This window comes from Harpegnathos saltator, unplaced genomic scaffold (genome assembly GCF_003227715.2).
Source record: "Harpegnathos saltator strain DR-91 unplaced genomic scaffold, Hsal_v8.6 scaffold119, whole genome shotgun sequence".
NCBI classification, from domain to species: Eukaryota; Metazoa; Arthropoda; class Insecta; order Hymenoptera; family Formicidae; genus Harpegnathos; species Harpegnathos saltator.
This window is the reverse complement of record NW_020229894.1, coordinates 1,327,437-1,349,152: the sequence shown is the minus strand read 5'-3', so window position 1 is coordinate 1,349,152 and position 21,716 is coordinate 1,327,437. Positions and strand designations below refer to the sequence as shown.

The 21,716-nt window shown below is 47.3% G+C and overlaps 1 protein-coding gene across 10 annotated transcripts in view; it reads right to left on the bottom strand.

Moving 5' to 3' along the window:
* Positions 1-21,716, bottom strand: part of LOC105187725 (nephrin) — a 294,355-nt gene that overhangs the window by 14,079 nt on the left and 258,560 nt on the right. For 9 of the 10 annotated variants that reach the window (XM_025304396.1, XM_025304402.1, XM_025304420.1 and 6 more), the window contains exons 9-12: positions 21,472-21,602; positions 19,146-19,305; positions 9,494-9,787; positions 6,782-7,141 (exon numbers count right to left, since the gene is read on the bottom strand). In XM_025304396.1, the coding sequence (XP_025160181.1) occupies positions 6,782-7,141; positions 9,494-9,787; positions 19,146-19,305; positions 21,472-21,602 (945 nt within the window). The remainder of the gene's footprint in view (positions 1-6,781; positions 7,142-9,493; positions 9,788-19,145; positions 19,306-21,471; positions 21,603-21,716) is intronic. The other variant, XM_025304430.1, reaches the window with a different exon arrangement.

Here is a 21,716-nt window from a genome sequence, read left to right as displayed (position 1 = left end):
GACGGCGGGGAGCACAGCGGTTAAGGGTGGGTGGCGGGGGAGTAGTAATCGGAACCGGATGCGATGTATGCCGAGTAAATATGAGAAAGTTACGACTGGCCAATGACGATGCCGGCTGCTAACTCGTTTTGAGTAATGAAATAATTGGATGAGCTCGTGTCGTGTGACTCGCGAGGGATCGACGCGGGGCTCGCTCGGCGGGGCGGATATGCTCGGTGTCACGTGTGGATCCGGGGAGAGCTAAGAAATTTAGAATACAGGACGTTTCTCCTGCGTAGGAGCGCGGCAACTTTCTGCCGAGCGATACGCTTGGCTGCCACGAATTTCACGATTAGAAGAATTCGCGCCGTCGCATTTGCGAGTCTCATAATTTCCGCAGAACGTCGTGTCGTTCTCTCCCTCTCCAACTGAACGCGTTTCGATCGCGAGCCGAACACGCGATATCACTTGCCTTAATGTTGCCAGGAATAATTGGTATGCTTAGCGATCAAATAGATGACGGCAGAGCTGCAGAGTTTCGCAGCGTTCCAATCTAGCCGAAGACCGAAACGTCTGTTTGTGACACACTGATCGTTTTTAAAATTTCGCCGAATCTACGTGAGTTAGCACCTCATCCCGGACCGTAAAATTCGTCGTCCGCTGGGTCGATCGATCGATCGTGAGCGAGTGTTTTGCACTCGTAATTGTACGAGGGAAGGCACGGCTATCGAGAAATCGTCAAGACACGCATATCCGAACGAAGCTCGATCAGCCGTGATATCGGCCGCTATAAACGCGTCCTCGCACGTTTTCGCGAGTTCGATGGCGTGCGATCTTCTCGAGAGAGCTCGATCACGCCGACGAATTTCCATGAAATGTGCCAATCGTTCGTCACGCTGCGCACCGACGTATTTTAATGCGAAACGTCAAAATGCAATCGATACCTGCCAGTCATCGAGCGGGACGAGTCGATCCGCGCGCGCGTATTTTCGTCATTTTTATCGTCTCGAAAGCTGCTACTCGGTGGTAGTGACGGGTGCGATCTTCCAACGACGGGAGAAGATCATAACTTTTGCGAGTAAAAGTATATTTTAGCGTGTCCTCAAAGAATAAAGATAAGAAAAAAATATATAATCTATGCGTGGTTAACGATAAACCGTTTCGGTGTAGTGATTTCGATCATCGAAGCTCAAAAATAAAAGAAAATTCTTTAAAGTTTTTTTTTTAACTATTAGTCTTTCCGTATTTTAAAGTCCCCAATTTTCGTGGTTATGGTACGGGTTCTTAATTTCAATCCAGAATTGATTTAAATTACAGGTTAATTAACAACATTTCTTTATTGTGTATATATCAACTTTCATTAAGATCGTACTTACTTTATTATTTTCATACAAAGTTTTGTGACAAAAGCGAAAAGACTTCCCGGTATTCCTAATACATACACTCGCGTATGATGCAAAGACGGACTTGCAGAAACGTTCGTTTTATTCTCGATCTCTCGATGTTTTCTTTAAATATCGCAGTTTTAGAAAATGGAATTATTGGGTTGGCAACTAAGTGATTGCGGATTTTAAATAAGAATGAAAATTCAAAATTTTAAATTTGCTTTTTGAAATCTTTTTCAATGCATGTATGCGATACATTGAGCTTCTCTGCAATATCACGTGTTGTGCTATGACGATCTGAATCGATAATGGCCTTGATATGGGTCTCATCGACTTCAACTGGACGGCCAGATCGTTGAGCATTTTTCAATGAAAAATCACCAGAACGAAATCTGGCAAACCAATTTTGACACTGCCTTTCTTTCAAGGCTTCATTCCCATATACGGGGCACATAACTTCTTGTGTGCTTGCGATGCGTTCTTGCCTTTTCGGAAATAATACAATAAAATATGTCTGAAGTGCATGTCTTGCTCTTCCATTTTTAAATTGGGATAAAAACAAAACTAAACAACTAATCGATATAATTTTTGTACTAAATGAAAGGTAGAAGTCCAAACAATATGAAAAAAATATAGGTTAGGTACTTTGAACACGTTAACGAAACAAAAGAAAGTGTAAAATCCATCTGTCGACAAAATCCGCAATCACTTAGTTGCCAACCCAATAGATAACATCCGAATCACTCCGTGCATTTATCGGCGAAGAAATTTTAGAAGCTCGCAAAACAACGTCGCGACTCGCGGCGTCACAGATGTCGACCTCGCCGAGGTGATATCGCGCCGGATATATTTTTTCCCGCGTATGTTCTCGCGCGAACGACCGTGCACATTTCAGCGAATCTTGTTAGTTTCCGAGTAACGGCAGGCGCTGATATAAATTGGATGTACGTAGCGTAAGGAACGGTGATTTGTAACGAAGAAGGGCCAGCTGACGCGAAATACGAAGGACCTTTTATAGTCTGGTTTACCCCATCTCGATCCACACTGCGCCGTCGGCCGCAGTAGAGCGGATAAACGACGACGTCGACGTCGACGGGTCCCGCAGCCGCCACCTATTAACCGCGCATTATTAACGCGCGTACGCTTAACGTCCGTCTACGTGCGCCCACGGGTTAATCGCGAGCAATTAGTTAGAAGAATGCGCCAGAGAGCAGACCGGGCTCGCCGACGCTAAATTAGGCCGAGAAATTTGTTTAATGGGGTTACAGCATGAAGCCGCTAGCAAAAGTGTATCCGCGCGAACGACGAATTTCGAGACGCGGAGTTTGCGCAACTTGATTTCGGCGAAGTACGTTGCCAAGGAATGGAATTTCCATACGTTCTTGCGCTCGAGACGCGTGCCTTCGGAAAATACCTTCTGTACTCCGCGTTCTCGATTCACCTGTTTAAAGGGACTGGAGGGTCAGATTACTGAAAATTACGAGAAGAAAATCTTGCTGATATTAGTCGAAATACAATAATCTCGACGTCTAAAGGAAGTAGACCTTTTAAGACGTGCTGGTGTAAAAAAAACCATTAATTAGTGCAAGAAATAAGAAAGCTCGATTAGATTTTGCAAGGAAATTTGGACATTGGACTGAAGTTGATTGGCGAAAAGTACTTTTCTCTGACGAGTCAAAGTTTCAGTTATTCGAAAGTGACGGTAGAAAGTATATACGACGTCCAACAGGCACAAGGTATAACTCAAGATACCAAATTCCTACTGTAAAACATGGTGAAGGTAACGTGATGGTTTGGGGATCATTTTCTTATAATGGAGTTGGTCCATTGGTTGAGATCACGGATACTATGGACGCTATAATGTATCGAGATATATTGACACAGCATATGCTGCCATATGCAATTTGAAACATGGTTAGATTTTCCAACAAGATAATCCCAAACATTCATCAAAACTAATAAAAGAATTTTTCATCGTGAAAAAAATGCGAGTTCTTGACTGGCCCTCGCAATCGCCGGACTTGAATTCTATTGAGCATTTGTGGCAAGAACTCAAACTATGTACAGGAAATAAGAAACACTCCAATAAAGCTGAATTGTGGCAAGAGTTGCAAACTCAATGGCAAAATTTACCTCAAGATCGCATTTCTAATTTAATAGCATCAATGCCTCGCCGTTGTGCTGCAGTGATTGTTTCTAAAGGCATGGCAACAAAGTATTAAGTTTAGAAAAACGTTGACAACATTTTCTGTTATTATTTTTCAATAATATATTTTTCTTATACATAAGAAAACTTTTTGGCACAATACTTTTGCACTGTTTGTAATAAGACATTGTGTAAAAATAAAGTATTTAGAATTATTAAGAGTTTGTAAAGTTTATATAATTATAGGACAAATAAATACATTTTGCTTATATATATGTGTAAAGTTTTTGGCGCTCATTATGAAATGAATATATAATAATAATTGTGTGGCTCAAAAGTTTTGCACGCCACTGTATACCTAAAATTTTCATTCTTGCACATTTATTCAGTTCATCGCAAAATATTGTCAAAAACAAGCACGATTTTTCACCAATCTGACCCTCCAGTCCTCTTAAGTCGATCTGCTCAATAGTGATTGTTAGGGGAGTCGCTCGCGAATTAACTGCCGCGTGTGAAGGCGTTCGAGAGAGAAAGAAAGAGAAAAGAATGAAAGAGAGAGAGAGAGAGAGAGAGAGAGAGAGAGAAGAGAGAAAAAGAGGACATGGTTCTCTCGTTAATTATGCAAATTGAACGGTTGTGTTTCGACGAATAACTCTCAGTGGATGATAAATTTTTGGACAAATGAGGGACTTGTAACGTAGGACTTTTCCCGCTGAAAGGTGAATCGCAGAGTCGCACAACGACGCGATTGCGTGTCTGCCTCTCCGGGAGGCGGTCTGTGTTAGTCGTCGGTGCGTGCAATTACTGTTAATCGCGTCGCTCGTTCGCTTTTATCGGTCGCACACATCGATACTCGCGCCGTCGCCGTCGCCGTCGCCGTCGCCGTCGCCGTCGCTGGATGGCCGCCGATGGACGGAGCGACGGAAACACTTGAGCGAGGTACGAGACGGTCACTGACGGCGAGCGATCATGCGCCGTCTGCAGCGTGTGCCGCAGCATATGCATCTAATCACATCTTACAAGTACCGCATGTCTGCTACGCTTTTGATGCAGTCCTCTACACGAAATTCTAATAGGTGTGCAGCTCCACATGACATACCCGTGTGCTTGATCGCTCAAATGTAAAGAGATAACGATCGTTCGCTGAGATAGCCACGGATTTCACGGTCGGATCCAATATCATCGTAACTCGCAAAACAATTTTATCTCTGCACTTTGTGAACATCTTGTTTTGTGGCGCAATATTGCCGAGAAATCCGCACAAGTGCGCCATTTTTCTCCGCGCAAGTTGTGATATTTTTCTCTTTGTGGTTATCTCGATTGTGAGAGGCTTGCCGTTAATGCCCTTCCCGCGGTTCATGATTCGTCATTGGGTTGCAAATAATTTGGAAATATCATTTAACTGTTCCATCGAGAAAAACGGCCGAAAGAATGATCTCGCAGCGGGTTATATTAATTCAGATTTCAATCGGAATATATCACTGTTGTTGCAACGAGTTGTATTTGCTAAAATATTTGGCTGAAGCCCCTTGTTTATTCGTTATCAAATAGGATTTGTATTTATTGGGCAACTCCGCAAACGATAAAAAAGACCAGAAGAAACATTGGTAAATGAATGATATTTACTATGATATCGCACGACTCTACGTGAACGCGTATTTATATTGTTGGCTTTAATTAACATTCTGCGCGTCTCTTTTCTCAAATATCTTCGTTTGCTCGTTCGATAATTGAACAATGAGTTAAATTTCGTCAGAAAAATGGAGAGAATGGAGAGAAAGAGAGAGAGAGAGAGAGAGAGAGAGAGAGAGAGAGAATAGAGAGAGAGAGAGAGAGAGAGAGAGAGAGAGAGAGAGAGAGAGAGAGAGAGAGAGAGAGAGAGAGAGAGAGAGAGAGAGAGAGAGAGGGCGAAAGAAAAAGAGTGAAAAAAAAGAGAAAGAGAAAGAGGGAGAGAAGGAGAGAAGATAGAGAGGGAGGAAGATGAGGAGATGAAACTCCATTATAAACTTACTACTGATTTAAACTTTTCTATATACATCCTGCAGCACTGTTTGTCTAACTTTCCGCACGGTAATGAGAAATATCTGGCGTAAACCGCGCGGATGATCTCGCGCAAATCGGCACAAACACACGCGATATTATTGCTATATGGGGCATAATTTACTCGCGAACTTTCTCGCACTGCCGGCTCAAAAAGGGGCTCCGCCTGCGGGAAAATCGAGTTACGATGTTATTGCTCGCGAGGATCAACGTGTTCACACGAGCATCTACGATGCAAGGCCGTGCAGCGTGGCGAACAGTGCTCAAAATATCAGATCGATGATTCATAAGTAACATCTCCGTCGTCTGCGACGACGACGACGACGACGACGACGACGACGACGACGGCGGTGGCGGCGGTAGCGACGCTTCCTTTATATATATTCCGTTTTCCGTTTATATTCCCCGGTGCATTTACGACGCGTCGTTTTACGCTGTGCACCGGGCGAAGTATATTCGCCGATATTGTTATCGTATTGACACAGTCGAAACTTAGGAGCCACTCCCGATAAACTACAGCCACTGCTCGCCGAACCACACAGCGAGTTTATTGGGTCGAGATTGAGAGAACTTCTCCAGCTAGGCGAGTAATGTAGTAATTACGAAATACGATAAACGAGCTATTTGCACGATGTTTCGAACTGCGCGACATTAGCGAGCAGCTTCGATAAAATTGCGCTCGCACGGCCAAACGGAATTTTGAGGACCCGGGGCTGTGCACGCGAAGCGTCGCGCAACAAATGGCCGCCGGGAGGAGCGCTCGCGAAGCGAGTAACGCGACATGCGAAATTGTTCTCGCCGGCGCGGAGAATCTTTCGTGCTGCAACGACGTGCCGCGGCAATCGTGCGTTAAATATGCTCGTCGCGCTGTCGCGTTACTTTATTATTCCAGTTACCAGCGTGTGGCGTCGCGCTGTTGTTTTCATCGAAATTTCAATGCAACGAGCGCTCTCTCGGAACTCGGAAAGTTCCTCTTCCGCGAGAGAAAGAGAGAGGTTCTCTCCCCGCGGTCTCACTGACCGACAAACTCATCGTCTCGCCAAATACGCGCGGGGACGCGGCGTCGCGTCGCGTCGCGTCGCGTCGCGTCGCGTCGCTCTCGCGTCGTCCTCGAGACTTACTTATGAATCATTCGGTAAAGATCGTAGACGTGGCAGTCACCGCGGATCGTTCCTCGTCATCGATCATTCTCAACGTGTCGTGTCTCGACTCTGTGGCCCGGGCTACTCACCTGTTCGTCTCTCAGGGAGATTCAGGGTGGTGGCGCGAAAGTGCACAGTCTCGCTGCGACCTTTGGCGTTGGTGGAGTAAATAGAAACTTCGTAGGTGCTGCCGGGGTCCAGATTGTTGACGGAGAAGGTCGGCAGTTTGCTCGTCTGGTTGTAGACGGTCGTCGAGGCGGCGGAGGCGGAGGAGGAGGCGGCGGCGGCGGCGCCGCCGGAGCCGCCGCTCTTGCCGGGCCCGGTCTCGCGGTCTACCTGCATCGTGAACTTTTGCGGCAGCCCGCCGTCGAAGCCCTCGACGCACTCCACGTAGATCGAGTCGGTCGTTTGGTTCAATAAGGAGCAGTTGTGCGGCGTGTCCGGCCGGCCTGCGTTGGACAGGCGCAAGCAAGCAAGCGAGCGAGCGAGCGAGCGAGCGCCCGCGCGCGATTAGTGCCCGGCATTTTGCTGGCGCGCGCCGAACAATTCGAATCAGACCCTCCGATTTGGAGGATCGAGCCTCTCCTCAAATCGACCGGTCGGCTCTCTCGCCATCCTCTGAAAGCGCATTCGACGAGTCCGAATTGTTCGCCCCGCGCGCGAGATTCACTCTCGAGTCTTACGCGCGCATTCGCGGCTCGACCCGGCGCGGCCGTCGCCGGGAATTCGCGATCGACGTAATTGGCGGATATCAACAAATGATTAATTGTCACAGTACAATGGACGCTCCACGATACCGCGGAGAATATCTGTAATAATGAGGTCGAGAACGTTGGGACTGGCACCGCGAATTAACGAGCGTATTAATCGCGCCAATTGCGCGCGATCCAAAGAGGAGGCCCGCTCTTGAGCTTCTGTTCGTTTGAATTATTCGATCGATTAAACGGACATTCTTGGTCCGATCCCGTCGTCGGCTTTGCGCTTTATTCGCGCGCTCGATTGAGACGCGAGCTATCGTTTGCGGGAAAAATCATCGTGGCGCGACGGTTCCGCGGCTTCGGCGGAAGCCGGAACCACCGCTGCTGACGAAGCGAATTATCTCGCGCTTGCTTCGTCGCGGGAACGTCTCGGGATTTGATCGTCGCTCATCAGCCGATACGAGCTTAATTAGATTTTCGTTTCTGCCCGAGCGACTCTACCGCGATGCTCAAATCGTGATATCCCTTTTACGTGGCGTTCGCTTTAACGGCGCTTTTTATTGCGCGTTCCGCAAGTTTAGTGTCGGGCGGAGTACTAAAACGCGTTTGTCACGTATTGATGCGTCCGCCTACGACGGAGCTTCGGCCGCGGCCTTTATAAACACGGCGGATCTTGCGCCGATCGCGGCGCGGGGAAACAGATTCCTCAGCCCGGCCGCTCGTGAATTCTTACGTCGGGGCGCGGCGATAAAAGTGCGCGCGCGGAGGTATCTTTTTTCTCCCGCTCTTTTCCCCGGACACCGCCATAGCGCGCGTTTCCGTTCGGCTAAATTAAACCGCGCTAGATCGAACTCTAGTGTGTAAAAAAATTCCGTGTGCAGAAAAAAGAGCAAAAACAAATAAAAAAAAAAAAAAAAAGAAAAACTTAAAAGAACAGGATTGCAATTTGGCGAAGCACAGCGGCGGCGCGTAATTTAAATGGTAACGAACGCGATACTTTACGACACAATGCGCGTACACACGGTCGAGTGAAACCTCGAAGAGTACAACTCGCACAGTCACGCGGTATCTTGCGGAGGAACTCTTTCGATTTATCGACGTACCGATAATTTGCTGGAAACGCAGTAGACGGCGGGACACGTTGCATTTATAATTCATCGAATGCCAAATGGTGGCGGCGACAGGAAGGGTATATCTATTCGCTGCACTTTTTCAAAAGTCTTCGAACGTTCGCCCGTTAAAATCGTCGCGTCGTTCTCTCGCGAAAAAGTTGTGTCGCAGTTGCAAAGTCACCGGAAGACTCCTCTTCCCCCGTTAGTCTTCGTTTTATTCGATCTACACGCTCGATGATCGTGTCAACACGACCGTACACATACAACATTTATATATAATGTAAAAAGCGTCGCTACAATTTACGACACGCGATTCTACTGGTCGCTCTCGTCTGCTTTACCTTTCTTCCATTTGGTCTTTTCTCAGTTATTTGAAATATCTACACGTAATAAATTTGTCGCAAAAGTCCCGCTGTATTTTTTTATGCAAAACGCATTAAAGTCATACTGCCAATTGTTGGTGTCTCATTTCTATGAGACGCTTCTTTTTATCAAATAAAATCATTTCGATATTAATCTGAGATCTTTACGAAACAAACAGACTGACTTTTCGACCAAAGATGCTTGCGAAATAATCGTAGCTTTTAATGAGTCAACTATACGACGTCTTCGACTATATCTCCCCGACGACAAGGTGTCGAAGCACCCCTTCCGACATTCAATCCGCAAACAAGAGTGCGTAGCCGCAAACGTGTTCGGGCCCAAACGCGAGAGTGAGAAAGATCGCGGGGAGTGTCTCTCGAGAAATAGATCAGCCGGAAAAGAGAGAGAGAGAGAGAGAGAGAGAGAGAGAGAGAGAGAGAGATCTCGCGTGTGCGTCGCGGCAGAAGACGTCGGGCAGAGAACGTACGATTCGCGAGGTAATTTTTCAAAAACTCGGAGGATCGTGCCGTACGTGCGTGCGCGCGCGCGCGCGTAGGCACGTAGGGCCCCCCGTGTGTGGGGGGTACGTGACACGTACGTGTCAGTGTGTTTGTGTCAAAGCACTTACCAGCGGGTACGATATGGTAGACGCAGGGCTCGAGCTGAGTGCCCTGGTCATTGCTGCCCCAGCAAAGGAGAGTGCCATAGTCCAACTCGGTCATCGGTGTGTAGGAGGCTATCGAGCGTGTACGGTCGCTCGTGACGTGTGCCTGAGGTATGTCCACTGCCTCCATTGTATTATTGAATTTCCAGGTGAACGATACTTCCGGCGGGTTCGCCTCCAGCTCGCAGGGGATGCTCGCGGTCTCCTGCCGCGCGACGCCGAATACCTTCGTCTGGCCGTGTTGGCACACCGGCACGACTGGAAATGTAAATGTTGGTTCGCGCGGTGAGAACAAGCCTGTGACCCTGTTGCGAGCGCATGAACGCGAACGAGCGAGCGAGCCTGTCGGAATGACTATTTTGCGAACGGCTCGTTCGCGGACTCGCGCGATTAGCGCGATCATCCCGGCGTTACACATTGCGTTAGTTAGTCGGCAGTGTAAGGCATCGAGACGCTCGGTTTCGCCCGGCACCCGCCGTTCCGCGCCTCTCCATGACATGCCGCATATTCCAATTATCAAAGCTTAATGATCGAGCGGCTAATTAGACAAAGGCAGTATGCGGCCTATGCGGCCTGTGCACCTGACGTACGTCATTTCGTCGATTACGAACAGCGAGGGTCACAGTGACAAAAGAGCGAGCGATTTGGGCGACCCATCGCTGCGAAGGGATCTCGCTCGTTGAGCTGATAAACAACAAATCGAGGAATCGTTGAAATTGAGAAAAAGACGATCGCTGATTATTTCGCAATTGAGCCTTGTGCCCGATGCGCAATGCCGCGAACAGGAACTCGTGCAGTCGCTGGTTTACACGCGGACACGCGAAACCTGATATCCGCCGAAGGCTAATGCGATTATTAAGCACTAACCGTAATTAAGCATTAACGATGGAATTCATGTCGCCGCATCATTCCCGAGTTCATATCAACCTCAGTCGACACGGTATCTGATATCGCCGTAATATACATAATATGTAATATACGTGTGTGTGTGTGTGTGCGTGTGTGTGTGCAGATATGTCGTAATTTACATATTGCAACAGTGCGCCATTAGTAGAGCGTGTCTTCATTGTTCAAACACGAGTGGGGGGGCATTCGCCCGTATGCTCTCGAACGACGTTTTCCCCCCGTTATATTTCGTCCTGGAAAGGAAGGAAACGGCTAATGTGTTGTTTTACAATTCACAGCGACTTAAAGTCGCGGCATCGCAAACACCGCGGCCGGGCCACTCGGTAGGAAAATAAGCCTCCCGCGGCGCGACCCGCGGCACGCCGACTTTTTACGCCGGGACGAAGAAGAAAGCGGCCACCGACACGCGTATTCTCGCAAGTACTCCGCCAAGTGCTCTCGCGACCGCGGCCCGCGAGCGAAGAAACTGCATAAGTACGCTTAAGACATCTTGCCGAGCGTAGAAATTGCGCTTTAACGTCCCTCGGCGGCGCATCCACCGCAATATGGAGATACAACGACGAGTAGAAGTTTATATCTCACGCCGAGATGTCAACTTTGCCCGTATATCAGCGGAGCGTAAAACATCTTCGTTGTGCAACTTCGATCCCATTCGTCGTAGCGTTCGTAGCAACCGCCGGTCGCGCCGATCAGTATCGCGACCGGTATAACGTCTCTCTCCTTTTCTCTCTCTTCGTTGAGCCGATAAGACGAGAGCGATTTGCTTGAGACAAGGAGATATCTCACGGTGTAAACGCGGGGAAGATCGTCGTCGTTGACCTTGTAATTAAAACAGTTGCGTCCGCGCGAGCGCGGATCCGGAACACGTTTACACCCCCCGAGGCCCGCGGCTCGATCGTTATCCCCCAGCAGTTTCTGCAATTGACATTCACTCCCACGAACGAAAGAAGATATTCGGAGTAAGCTGACAAAGGATGCGACCCCTGCGACCTCGACTCAGGGGCGGAAGTCTAGTCCGCCCCGTCTGGAAATTCAATAATACTTTGGACGTGGAAGTGGAGAGCCGTAGAGAGCATGCGGGATATCCGGCACACATATAGAGACTGACCCTTCATTGATTAGATCAGTCATAAAATTCCGAACGGTATCCGGTGCCCCCGCGTATTGCATCTCCCTTTGTACTTTGCACAGTTGTCGAAAGAAGTCCGATCCTCCGGCGATGTCTGGAATCTCGGGAAGCGCGTTTCGCCGAGGCCAACCGTCGCGCACCGGGATATACGGAGACCAACCCTTTTGTCCCCTTATGGTGGTCGTCGAAAGATATCTTAGGGATGTCATAAGGTTGCAATAAAGGTCACGGAACTCTCTCTTGCCCTGCCTCCTCTCTTGCTCTCACGCTTTCTGCAGAGCTGCGCTACGAGCTGCACCGACGCGGTCGTACGATCGCTCGCGTTTTACAACGAAACGGAGCGGCGCTCCGTGCGCGTTTCCGCGCGCATGCAAATGCTCGCGTCGCGAGAGAAGCGAGCGAACGATGAGCGTCCTATGAACGATCGATTAAATAACATACGTAGTCGATTTTCCGGGTCAAGCCGTCGTCGTCGTTTCGACGCGACGGAGCCGAGCTGAAGGCCGAGGAGGACTGGGGGAATTCCGTCGACAAAGCCGGGAATTGCCGAAAAGAGCCGCGCCATCGAGGAAACGTGCTCGCGCAACGTCGCGAATGCGAAATGCGGCTTCTTACGCCGATATCGTCGATAAAGGTCAAGCCCGACGATGCGCGTGCGAAGAGCGCACGCGGTCAGCATGTGCTCTCTCCCGCCGTTTTTAAGAATCGAATCGAGTCGCGTTTCTGGGGTAAGCGGAGGTCGTACCCCGAACGATCCTTGGTCAGCGTCGAATCCTTTTCCCCCCTTCTCAACACCCTCTCTCTCTCTCTCTCTCTCTCTCTCTCTCTCTCTCTCTTCGTGCGCCAACGAGAGCTATTCCCGGCGAACGATGAGCGCTTCACGGAGCGCTTCGAATGTGCCGCGATATCGCCTCGATACCGGACAACATCGCGATCGATGGCCGAGGCACTGACAATAACCAATTAATGCCGGTCATTAAGCATCAGTGACAGATCGCTCACGCTGAGCGTCCGTGCCGGCTATCGAAATGATATCTGACCCGGCGTATGCATAATTCAACGGACCGCAATACCGGCCGCGTCGTGAAAAATGCACGTCGATCTGTCGCGCAAACGGTACGCTTAGAAGCGAATGCGGATTGCTTCGCTTTTTTCATTTCATCCCGGAGCGCGCGATCTGTCTCGATTATATACGCGAAGAAAATTATCTCCTAAAACATGCGCGCGCGCGTGTGTATGCATTGTATAAAGCATGTCCCTCCGGGGATATTTTTCCGACAGAGTGTACGAGACAAATCTCGAGTAAAACGCCCAAAGCGAGCAGGAGTGCTGTCCAAATACGATACACGTAATTTACTCGACCGAGAACGAGAGGCGTTTTCTCATTAGGCGAGCGCTGTAGCGCACTAGTTACGGTAATTTCTCCGCGCTTTTAACAGAAAGCGTAACATTAAGTTACGCTCGATAGCTCGTTAAAGTCTCGCGGAACGTCCGACAACGAGAGAGAGAGAGAGAGAGAGAGTACGCCCGTGGAACATCGACGGAAGGGGGGGAGAGGGGAAACAACGTCGACCCAAGAATTATCGGATATCCTGCCGGTGACAGATTCCTCGGGAGATTTAACGGTACATTAGTCCTGGAACATCCTATACAGACCGATAGCGTATTACAAGGCTCAGCATATTATTTTATGTTTGCGGCATTCGCGTCATGAATCTTCGTCGATCGGGCGACGTTGCGTCGCGTCGACGCGCGACACGGAGCGGAGAGAAGCGGCCCGGCGCCGAGCGTACATCATCCGGCGCTGAAATTCGTAAGAATGTTGCGACACGGATGCGTGCATGCGTACGTGCGTGCGCGTGTGTGTGCGTGCGTGTGTGCGTGCGTGCGTCCGGAGAATTTATAATAATAATAATCTACGGTGTATGAGGCCGCGCGAGTGGCCATTATGTCAAATAACGAAGATTTATGCCCGCGTCGTGGCGACGATGTACGCCGCCGCATAGTTTATGCAAGCAACACAACTATCTAGATACGAGATATTATATGGATCGAGCGTGGTCGGGACTTGAGATGATACATGTGCGTCGATGCCTTGCTTAATCAGATACATTAATTAGCTGGCGTTAATGGACCTAGTTAGATGCGCGACCACGCAGTACGCGTGTGTTCCAACTATCGGCTGATCGATAGATCTTCGACGAGGTTATCGAGAATTGTATCTCGTGTGTATATCGCACACGATGGATATCGTATGATACAGTGATACATTGTCAGATAAGGCGTAATGTTCCAGCAAAAAGGAGAGAGAGAGAGACAGAGAGAGAGAGAGAGAGAGAGAGAGAGAGAGAGAGAGAGAGAGAGAGAGAGAGAGAGAGAGAGAGAGAGAGAGAGAGAGAGAGAGAGAGAGAGAGAGAGAGAGAGACTTGAACGTCGAGAGGCCTAAGAGTGCCACGGAGGATTTCATCTTAATTAGATATGTTGATTAGAGAATGTGGCGTATTAATGAAGTCGGTTACACGCCGCAATCGAGCCATACCTATCGATCGATCTTCGATGAGGCAATTATTAATCGTCGTGTACCAGCTGTCTCTGTACGACGGCTGTGTTCTCGATACGCGATGACTATCTCCGAAAAGATCTCTTTCACTCCCCCTCTCTCTATCTTTCTTTATCTCTCTTTCCCCCTCGAAAGCATGAGCAGTCCCGAGGAACTCGGTGCGCACAATTTTACGATAGAATCCTCTAAACGTTCTAGCGAGCAATATTGTTAAGGATTACAGATGGGTGACGTGCGATCGATCGATCGCTCGCGCCACCCGGGCGACGTCTTGGCTCGGCTTTTTACGCGCGACTACATAATCTATCCAATCTATCACGGCGAATAAATCAAAACGCCCCGGCGAGAAATCGAATTCACTTTTGCAGCACGAATAAATGTCCGGCCGGCGGCCGCGATAAATTCATTGACATATTTCATCCGGGTGGCGGCGGCGGCGGCGGCGACGGTGGCAGCAGTAACAGCGGCATTCTAGTTTGCGCCGCCCGTCTGTCGTAATTAAATTACACGAGCGGAATCTAAAGTTAGCGAAACGAATTCCGCGAGAGCGCGCGTATTGCGCGCCGATAACGCGCGCTGGCTGACCGATGACGTATATGTATCTACTTGCCGCCGACGGTCGTGGCGGACCGCGGCGAAGTCAGTTGTAAATCGGCGCACGATTTTGTTGTCGCGCCGAATAAAACGCCAGGAACTTACGGAAATTCAATTCTCCACACGTTCCACTCTCTTCTGTTTTCCTTTCTTCTTCTTATTATAAGATTAATCTGGAGCGTCGCGATCGGTTTCAGATTCGCTCTTACCCGTAATTCGTTCTGACAGATCTCCCTACGAATCATTTCTACCTCCCTCCCCACCACTCTGTTACCTGAGTTTCTAAATATCAATTACGGTATCGTTATAACTGTATCATTGGTTTCATATTATACGTCGCATAGTGTTATTGGATTTCTCTCTCATCGACCCCGTTTCATTTCAAATTATTCGATATCGATTTTAGACTCGAATCGAAGATGAAGAAATTAAAAGAATTAGAAACCGAGAAAAACGAGATTACCGAATTTCTCTAATGAAAAGTAAATCTCGCGCCTGCCGTTGCTACGTGTATTTTTAATCATTCGATTTATTATTTACCAGCATTAAATGAGGGTGTTTAGGGTTTTATGTATTACGGACTCGCGCACAGCGAGCGAGAGAAAGATAGAGTTCGTGTGATAAAAGTGCGGTAGTCCCGCGCGAAATTACCGCGTCGTGTAATTAAGCATTAATCGCGCAATTTCTGCTTAAGCGACCTGTATTACTTTGCGCGTGACAGCGTCAGCCGAAGGATCGCATGTTTATATCACATTCATTCTGCGAAACCGCGTCGTACGATGTTGCTACACGAGAAGACTGATCTACGGGGTAACTTGAAGAAGATTGAAAAATCCCAGGAAGTGCGGAGAACTTGCAAAAATAGAGCAGAGATATCGCTGCTTATCGCCGCAATCGAGCTTGACGAGAGTGAGTGAGTGACGAGATCAAGAGAATAAGACGCTCATTTTCAAAAGAGAAGAAAAATACGTTGACTTCACATTCGGATACGGCAAGAAAAAAACCGCAAGAAAAAAAAATAACCGAGATATCCCATATATATTTTTTCAGCGTAATTTTAAATACGTTGACATCAACTTGCGCGCGTAAGCCCAAACCGTCGAGCGTTCGTTGTCAGCTAATTATTATAATCGTTCTTCGTGCTCGCAACATTCCAAGAGCCGATTAAACCAACCACCGATTAAGACCAACGTTAACGCTGACGAGCGGTTGACTGGCGGAATTTTTCGGCTCGACGTATCTAATTGCAGGTTATTACGGCGATGCTCGTCTTGTAATTCGCACGAGACATGTACTCTTTGCGCGACGTGCAATTACATGAAGAAAATGGAGCGGCAGCAGTAGCTGCGCGAGGCTACGAGCCATCCTCCTTGATCCGATATCGATTTGTATGAGGGGTATCTCGGAAATGTTAGACGTGATCGCGTTAGACGTCGAGACGCATTGCGGGCTTGTGAAATTTTAAGCAAGCTTTGCACGCGTATGTATACGTCTAGAGAGCACGAATATCCAGAATTTTCAAAGACCTCGCCCTGATATTTTTCTCGCTGATATATCCGAAGCAGAGATGCATGAGAAGATTTGCTACATTAAAAGCTTAATATATGTATTTCCAGCGAATTAGAATTTGCAAGATACACGTACGTAATACGTACATATTTCTTTCATGTGAGTTATACTGATTACTCAATAGAGATATCCGTAAGCGCGTTCGCAGCGCGGCATACTTAAAAAATGATGCGTTACATAAATATATAACGCGTAAATGTGATTCGAGATCTATTTCAGGTCTTAAATGGGCAATGCAAGGGAGGGGGGAAAGAGAGAGAGAGAGAGAGAGAGAGAGAGAGAGAGAGAGAGAGAGAGAGAGAGAGAGAGAGAGAGAGAGAGAGAGAGAGAGGGAGGGAGGGAGAGAGGCTTCGCCCCGGAAAATCTGCGAATTTGTGTGCACCAGCGGGGTAACGCGAAACGCTTAAGATTTTAATTCAGTTTCAGTACGTATAATTATGCGCGCGGCAAGAAGCTCCTTCTTCGAGCTCTGCCGTATCCGAGATCTTAAGCCGCTTAGTTAGCTGTAAAATAGCGAGGCTGCAGCCTGAGGGAACAAAGAAAATACGGATTATACGGGAACATTCGACGTTCACGAGACTCGGTCGTTTAGCTTACCAAAAGGGTTATTAAAACCAACATAATCGCGAGTATAATTACGCGAAATTTCACGTAGTTTTTACTCGAGAGTCCCAATGAGGGGAGAGCGCGAGCGCGCGAGCGCACGTGTACACACACACACACACACACACACACACACACACACACACACGGGGCGAATTCATGGCGAAATATTCGTGAAATACGGCTCGATGACGCGCGTCACGCTCGACATTTTTACTGATATCACTCTGTAACAGTAAAATTTATTTCAATGTAATGCTATTTCAATGGAGGGGCATAGAAAAGAAGATTAGCGAGAGAGACGACACGCGGCGATCTCGGTCAAAGCTTTAGCTGAGAAGAGACACATCTGGTGACCGCAATTGAATGATAAAAGCGGTCTTTGCATTGATACCGCGTCTGCACAAAAGAGGATAAAACGATAAAAAAATCCAATAATCATGATCCAACATGCTTCGCTGTAATTTCAGATTGTCTTTTTATGTTGAACGCGTTTGTTAAAATGACTTCAGGCTGGATTATACAGGCGCGATATTTTATATCAAAGCTGCAGAGAAACCACGACAAAAGATTTTACAGTGGAACGAATAATTAAATTACAGTAGCCTTTGCAAGCTATGAATATTACCGGCTTGTTTATTAAATGAATTTATTAACGAACATCTTGTATACACACACGGATAATCAAGCGAATGAGACTGAGATACCTCGACTGATCCGACGATTGATCCGCGCGCGGATTAGTAACGAATAATTTATGCGTATTAAAGTCATCAAATACTAATGAGCACAGATGGCGTACGAGAACGGTGGCAAATGTCAGTCAGTCGGTCATAAGCCACACGCAGAGACTTAAGGTAGCGCCTGTCAGCCGCGTATGTGTGTGCGTGTGTGCGTGCGCACATGTGCTCCTGCGTATGCAAAGCATCCCGCGGAATGATTTAACGTTCACTGAACCCTACACGATGTAAGACACTCTACATGGATAAAATGCGTAGAAAAGGACCGCGTACATCATCGTAATAAATTCATACTAGCTTCATAGAACATCGAGACAGTGGCGAAAACGGCAATATTTTTTCACCGCGGAGGTTTCTCCGTTGCTTTATTATCGAGTGCCGGCTATAGGAACAGCCGTGAAATACACGCCTTACGAATGGCCTTCACTTTGTGCCGACGACAAAACGCGCACATTCTTCGTGAAGAAAGAAAGTACGCGCGGAAACAGAGTGTTCAATTAAAGATGCGCGACAATGAGGAGGAAATATTACAATATCTTTATCGTCGGCGTATTTATCGCTCATACGAGCTTTCAACTTAATCGCATCGAGTGTGAACGTCACGCTGTTACACTCGCGAATGAATCTCGACTTTTATAACTCATAACGCCCGAAACTAATATTGGGCTTGTAATCTTTTTTACAACATGCCGAAAGACCTGTCAAAAGTTGCTTATAGTGTTTAGGTTAATGCATGCATATGAAATTGACTTACGGCCGCCCGTTACGGTTGCTTCTCGGCAGAGAGCGAGCCTTTATGAAAGCCTGTTTTCTTTTATAGTGCGCGATCCCGAGATATTAAACGTCGATATGAAGCGGAGATCTCGCCGTGAGCGAGCGAGCAAGTGAGCGCGCGCGCGCGCTTCGAATGCGCGGACGTTTCCTCCTGCGCGCCGGATTTATGTCCCTCGTAAACAAAGCTGACTCCTAAGCTGATTTAACGTCGATCCGCGCGCATACCGGTGCGTCAGTATTAGTTACGTGTCAGCGTTGCGAATGCAGTGACACAGAAATTAACTCCAGCGCCCGGACTTTAGAAACTTTAGATCCGCAGAATTGCGCGACGTATTTCTTATTTTTCCAAGACGCGACGATCATTTTCTCGTCAGCAAGAAAATAGGACGCTGAAAAAAATACAAGCCCCGAGAGAATTGCGCTGGAAATTCTAAAATAAGAGACAGAAGCAGAGAGAGGGAGAAAAGGAGGGAAAACGTGTCCCTCTCTCCCTCTTTCGATTGCGTATATTTTTTCGACGACCAAAAATATTGAGAAAGGAGTCGCAGAAAGTGTCTCACGAGAAAATAGAACGTCCCTCGCTGATCGTCTCAAATGATAAAGACGATGTTGCGTCCGAAAGTAATCACGGATTCCTGCGTTACGTCGAACGCTAAGCCGCCAGTGGGGACGGACTTAATTAGAACGTCAATGTAGATTATGGCGGATGACATGCTGGAAATGTATGTAACGGATACTCACACTTTATGTCCAAGTTCAGCGGATTGCTCTCGCCGTCGCCCTCTTGATTATTACCGATGCACGTGTAAATCCCAGCTCTGCTGCGAGTGACGCTCTGCAGCACCAGGCTCTGATTACTTATTATCGTTCCGGTCGCCGCGTTGTGATACAGCGGGTTGCCCTGTGGATGCGAAATCAAACGAGGCCATGTGTTTACTTAGCTGTCTGTGCGAACAAACTCGCATCGGGAATCCGGCGCACGAGTAATAGATTATTTAAGCCCCTACAAAGGAACTTCGGCAAGCCCGAAAATTAAAAAGTCCGAAGTGTCTCGCGCGAGCGCCAGAGGATCGTTTGAACGAGGGTTGATTGTCCAATTCGATTCCGAAACTGTCATGACGAAAACAAGCCGTTTCGAGGGACGGGATCATTCTTTTCGACGATAAACATAATCCGAAGGATCGCCGACATTATTATCCTCGCGCGGCTCATGTCAGTCAGAATTAATTGGTATTTAAATTTTTCTGAAAAACACAGTTTTGTTTGCAATCTGAAGTTTTTTTTTCACGGATTAATGTCGCGAGGTGAAATTTTCAGTGATTACGGTGACAACGTAAAAAAAGAAGATTACAAGACTAATGGCAAATATTAATGAATAAACGAGAAACGGCATTACAAACGTGGATATGCATCGATGTTATGCATTTCTCGTTTGCGCGATATTAATACCGGAAAACGTGCAAATAGATGTTCATGTTTTTCTTTTTTTCTTTTTTTGCGTACGCGTACGCGAGAGCATTAAGCGATAATAAATCTCGCGTGAAAAATTCACGACGAGGAGCGTTGACAGTTTCTCGATCTAGCGCGTTCCCTCGTCGCACGTGCGACTTTCGAGGTCGCGAAAGCGGCTTTGAGTTTTCGCGAAACAAATTTGGAGTCCGCGAATCGAGGAAATTGATTGGGATTTGCGTTTTCTCCGGTGTTTCCGCATGTACGACTTTCGTTTGTGACAAGAGTCACGAGATTGGCTCGAACGGATATCGAAGTTCGAAGAATACCAAAAAGTTAAAGGGCATGCCTGAAAAATTTGACCCGGTGAAACATACGCATGCATATACACGATGTGTGTGTGTGTGTGTGTGTGTGTGTGTGTGTGCGCGCGCGCGCGCGCGCGCGGTAAGCTTATCTTTTAAATATTGTAAATGCGTCTGCGTTCCGATAGTTGTACAAAAGAAAATATGCCCCGTTCCATAGGATTGAAATAAATTCGGTGATCGAGAGCAATCGCTTCCCGATCGTTTAATTACGAAAGGGAAAATATTTTGATTTATACGCGTGATTCATGCTACGCTCCGAATCAGATCCGAATCAATTGCGCGTATAATTTTATTATCGATAAAAAGCAAAACGTTCTATGAGTGAAGAGATTAAAATACATTCGGAGACAGTGACAAATCGCAATCGCGTCCTGATTAATCGTTGATAAAAAGCCCCGATTTATATACATGCTGTCCGATCAGCGTCACGATTACCATCCACCATTAATCACACCAATTATTTTAATAACGAAGAAAAACATGGTATATGGATTCAAAGGCTTAGAATAAATTTGAGCACGCAATCCTAATGGATTAATGCTCGCGTATACTCGCGTATGCGTGAATCGCATTGTGCGAATGTAATATCAAAAGCACGAATTATTTCTAACATCGACAAGAGGAAATTATTTTATATGCGTAATATTTTCGTCCTCGTTCCATTTTCTGTACTTCATTTTCTCTTCTTTTTTCTTTCGCCAATTAATTTTTATAGGATCAAAATCTACTAGGATTTCCGGTGACATTTTTTATTTCTTAACTTGTGGAGCGAAATAGCGAAATAGCGAATGAAAGAGAGGAAAAAAGAGAGAGGGAGAGAAAATTATATCAACAAAATATAAATAATTTCAAGTACCTTCATCAAAAATTCTTTGCGCCGTTCTCGAGACAAAGTGGTAGATTTCTCAAGCAAGAGAAACAGCGCAAATTACACGACTCTTCGCGGGGAACGAAATCTCGAGGAGAAAATCTCACCGCGCTCTCTCCGAGGGTTAATTACTATTTGAGGAAAGTCCGCTTTATACGCCGCCTCGCGTCGCGTCGCGTCGCGTCGCGTCTCGGCGATACGAATCCAAGATCAAACGGGCGCGAGTTTTCGGACGGAAGGAAGTTCGTGTGTCGCAGGTGCGCGTTGCCGCCGTTCCCTTATCTCAACGCGATTAAGCTCCGTTGGCTTATATTATCGATTTCTGAACCGGATTCGTTATCCGCCTTCTCGAGGCGCTCGGTAGAGAGGAGTGTGGACTCACGTTATGGCGCCAGGAAACCTTGTAAACCCAGGGATTGGACTTGATGTTGCACTCGAAGTAAACGTCGATACCTTCCCGAATAGCGCTCGAATTCAAATTGCTGCCAAGCTCGAGGGTAACCACAGGCTCGTCTGAAAACAGAATCGACATCAAAGCTGTGAGTGAGATATACCAATATGAGAAATACCGCTTTAATTACGAACACGGTAATTAACGCTATGAATGTTTGAATATTGAGGTAAAAA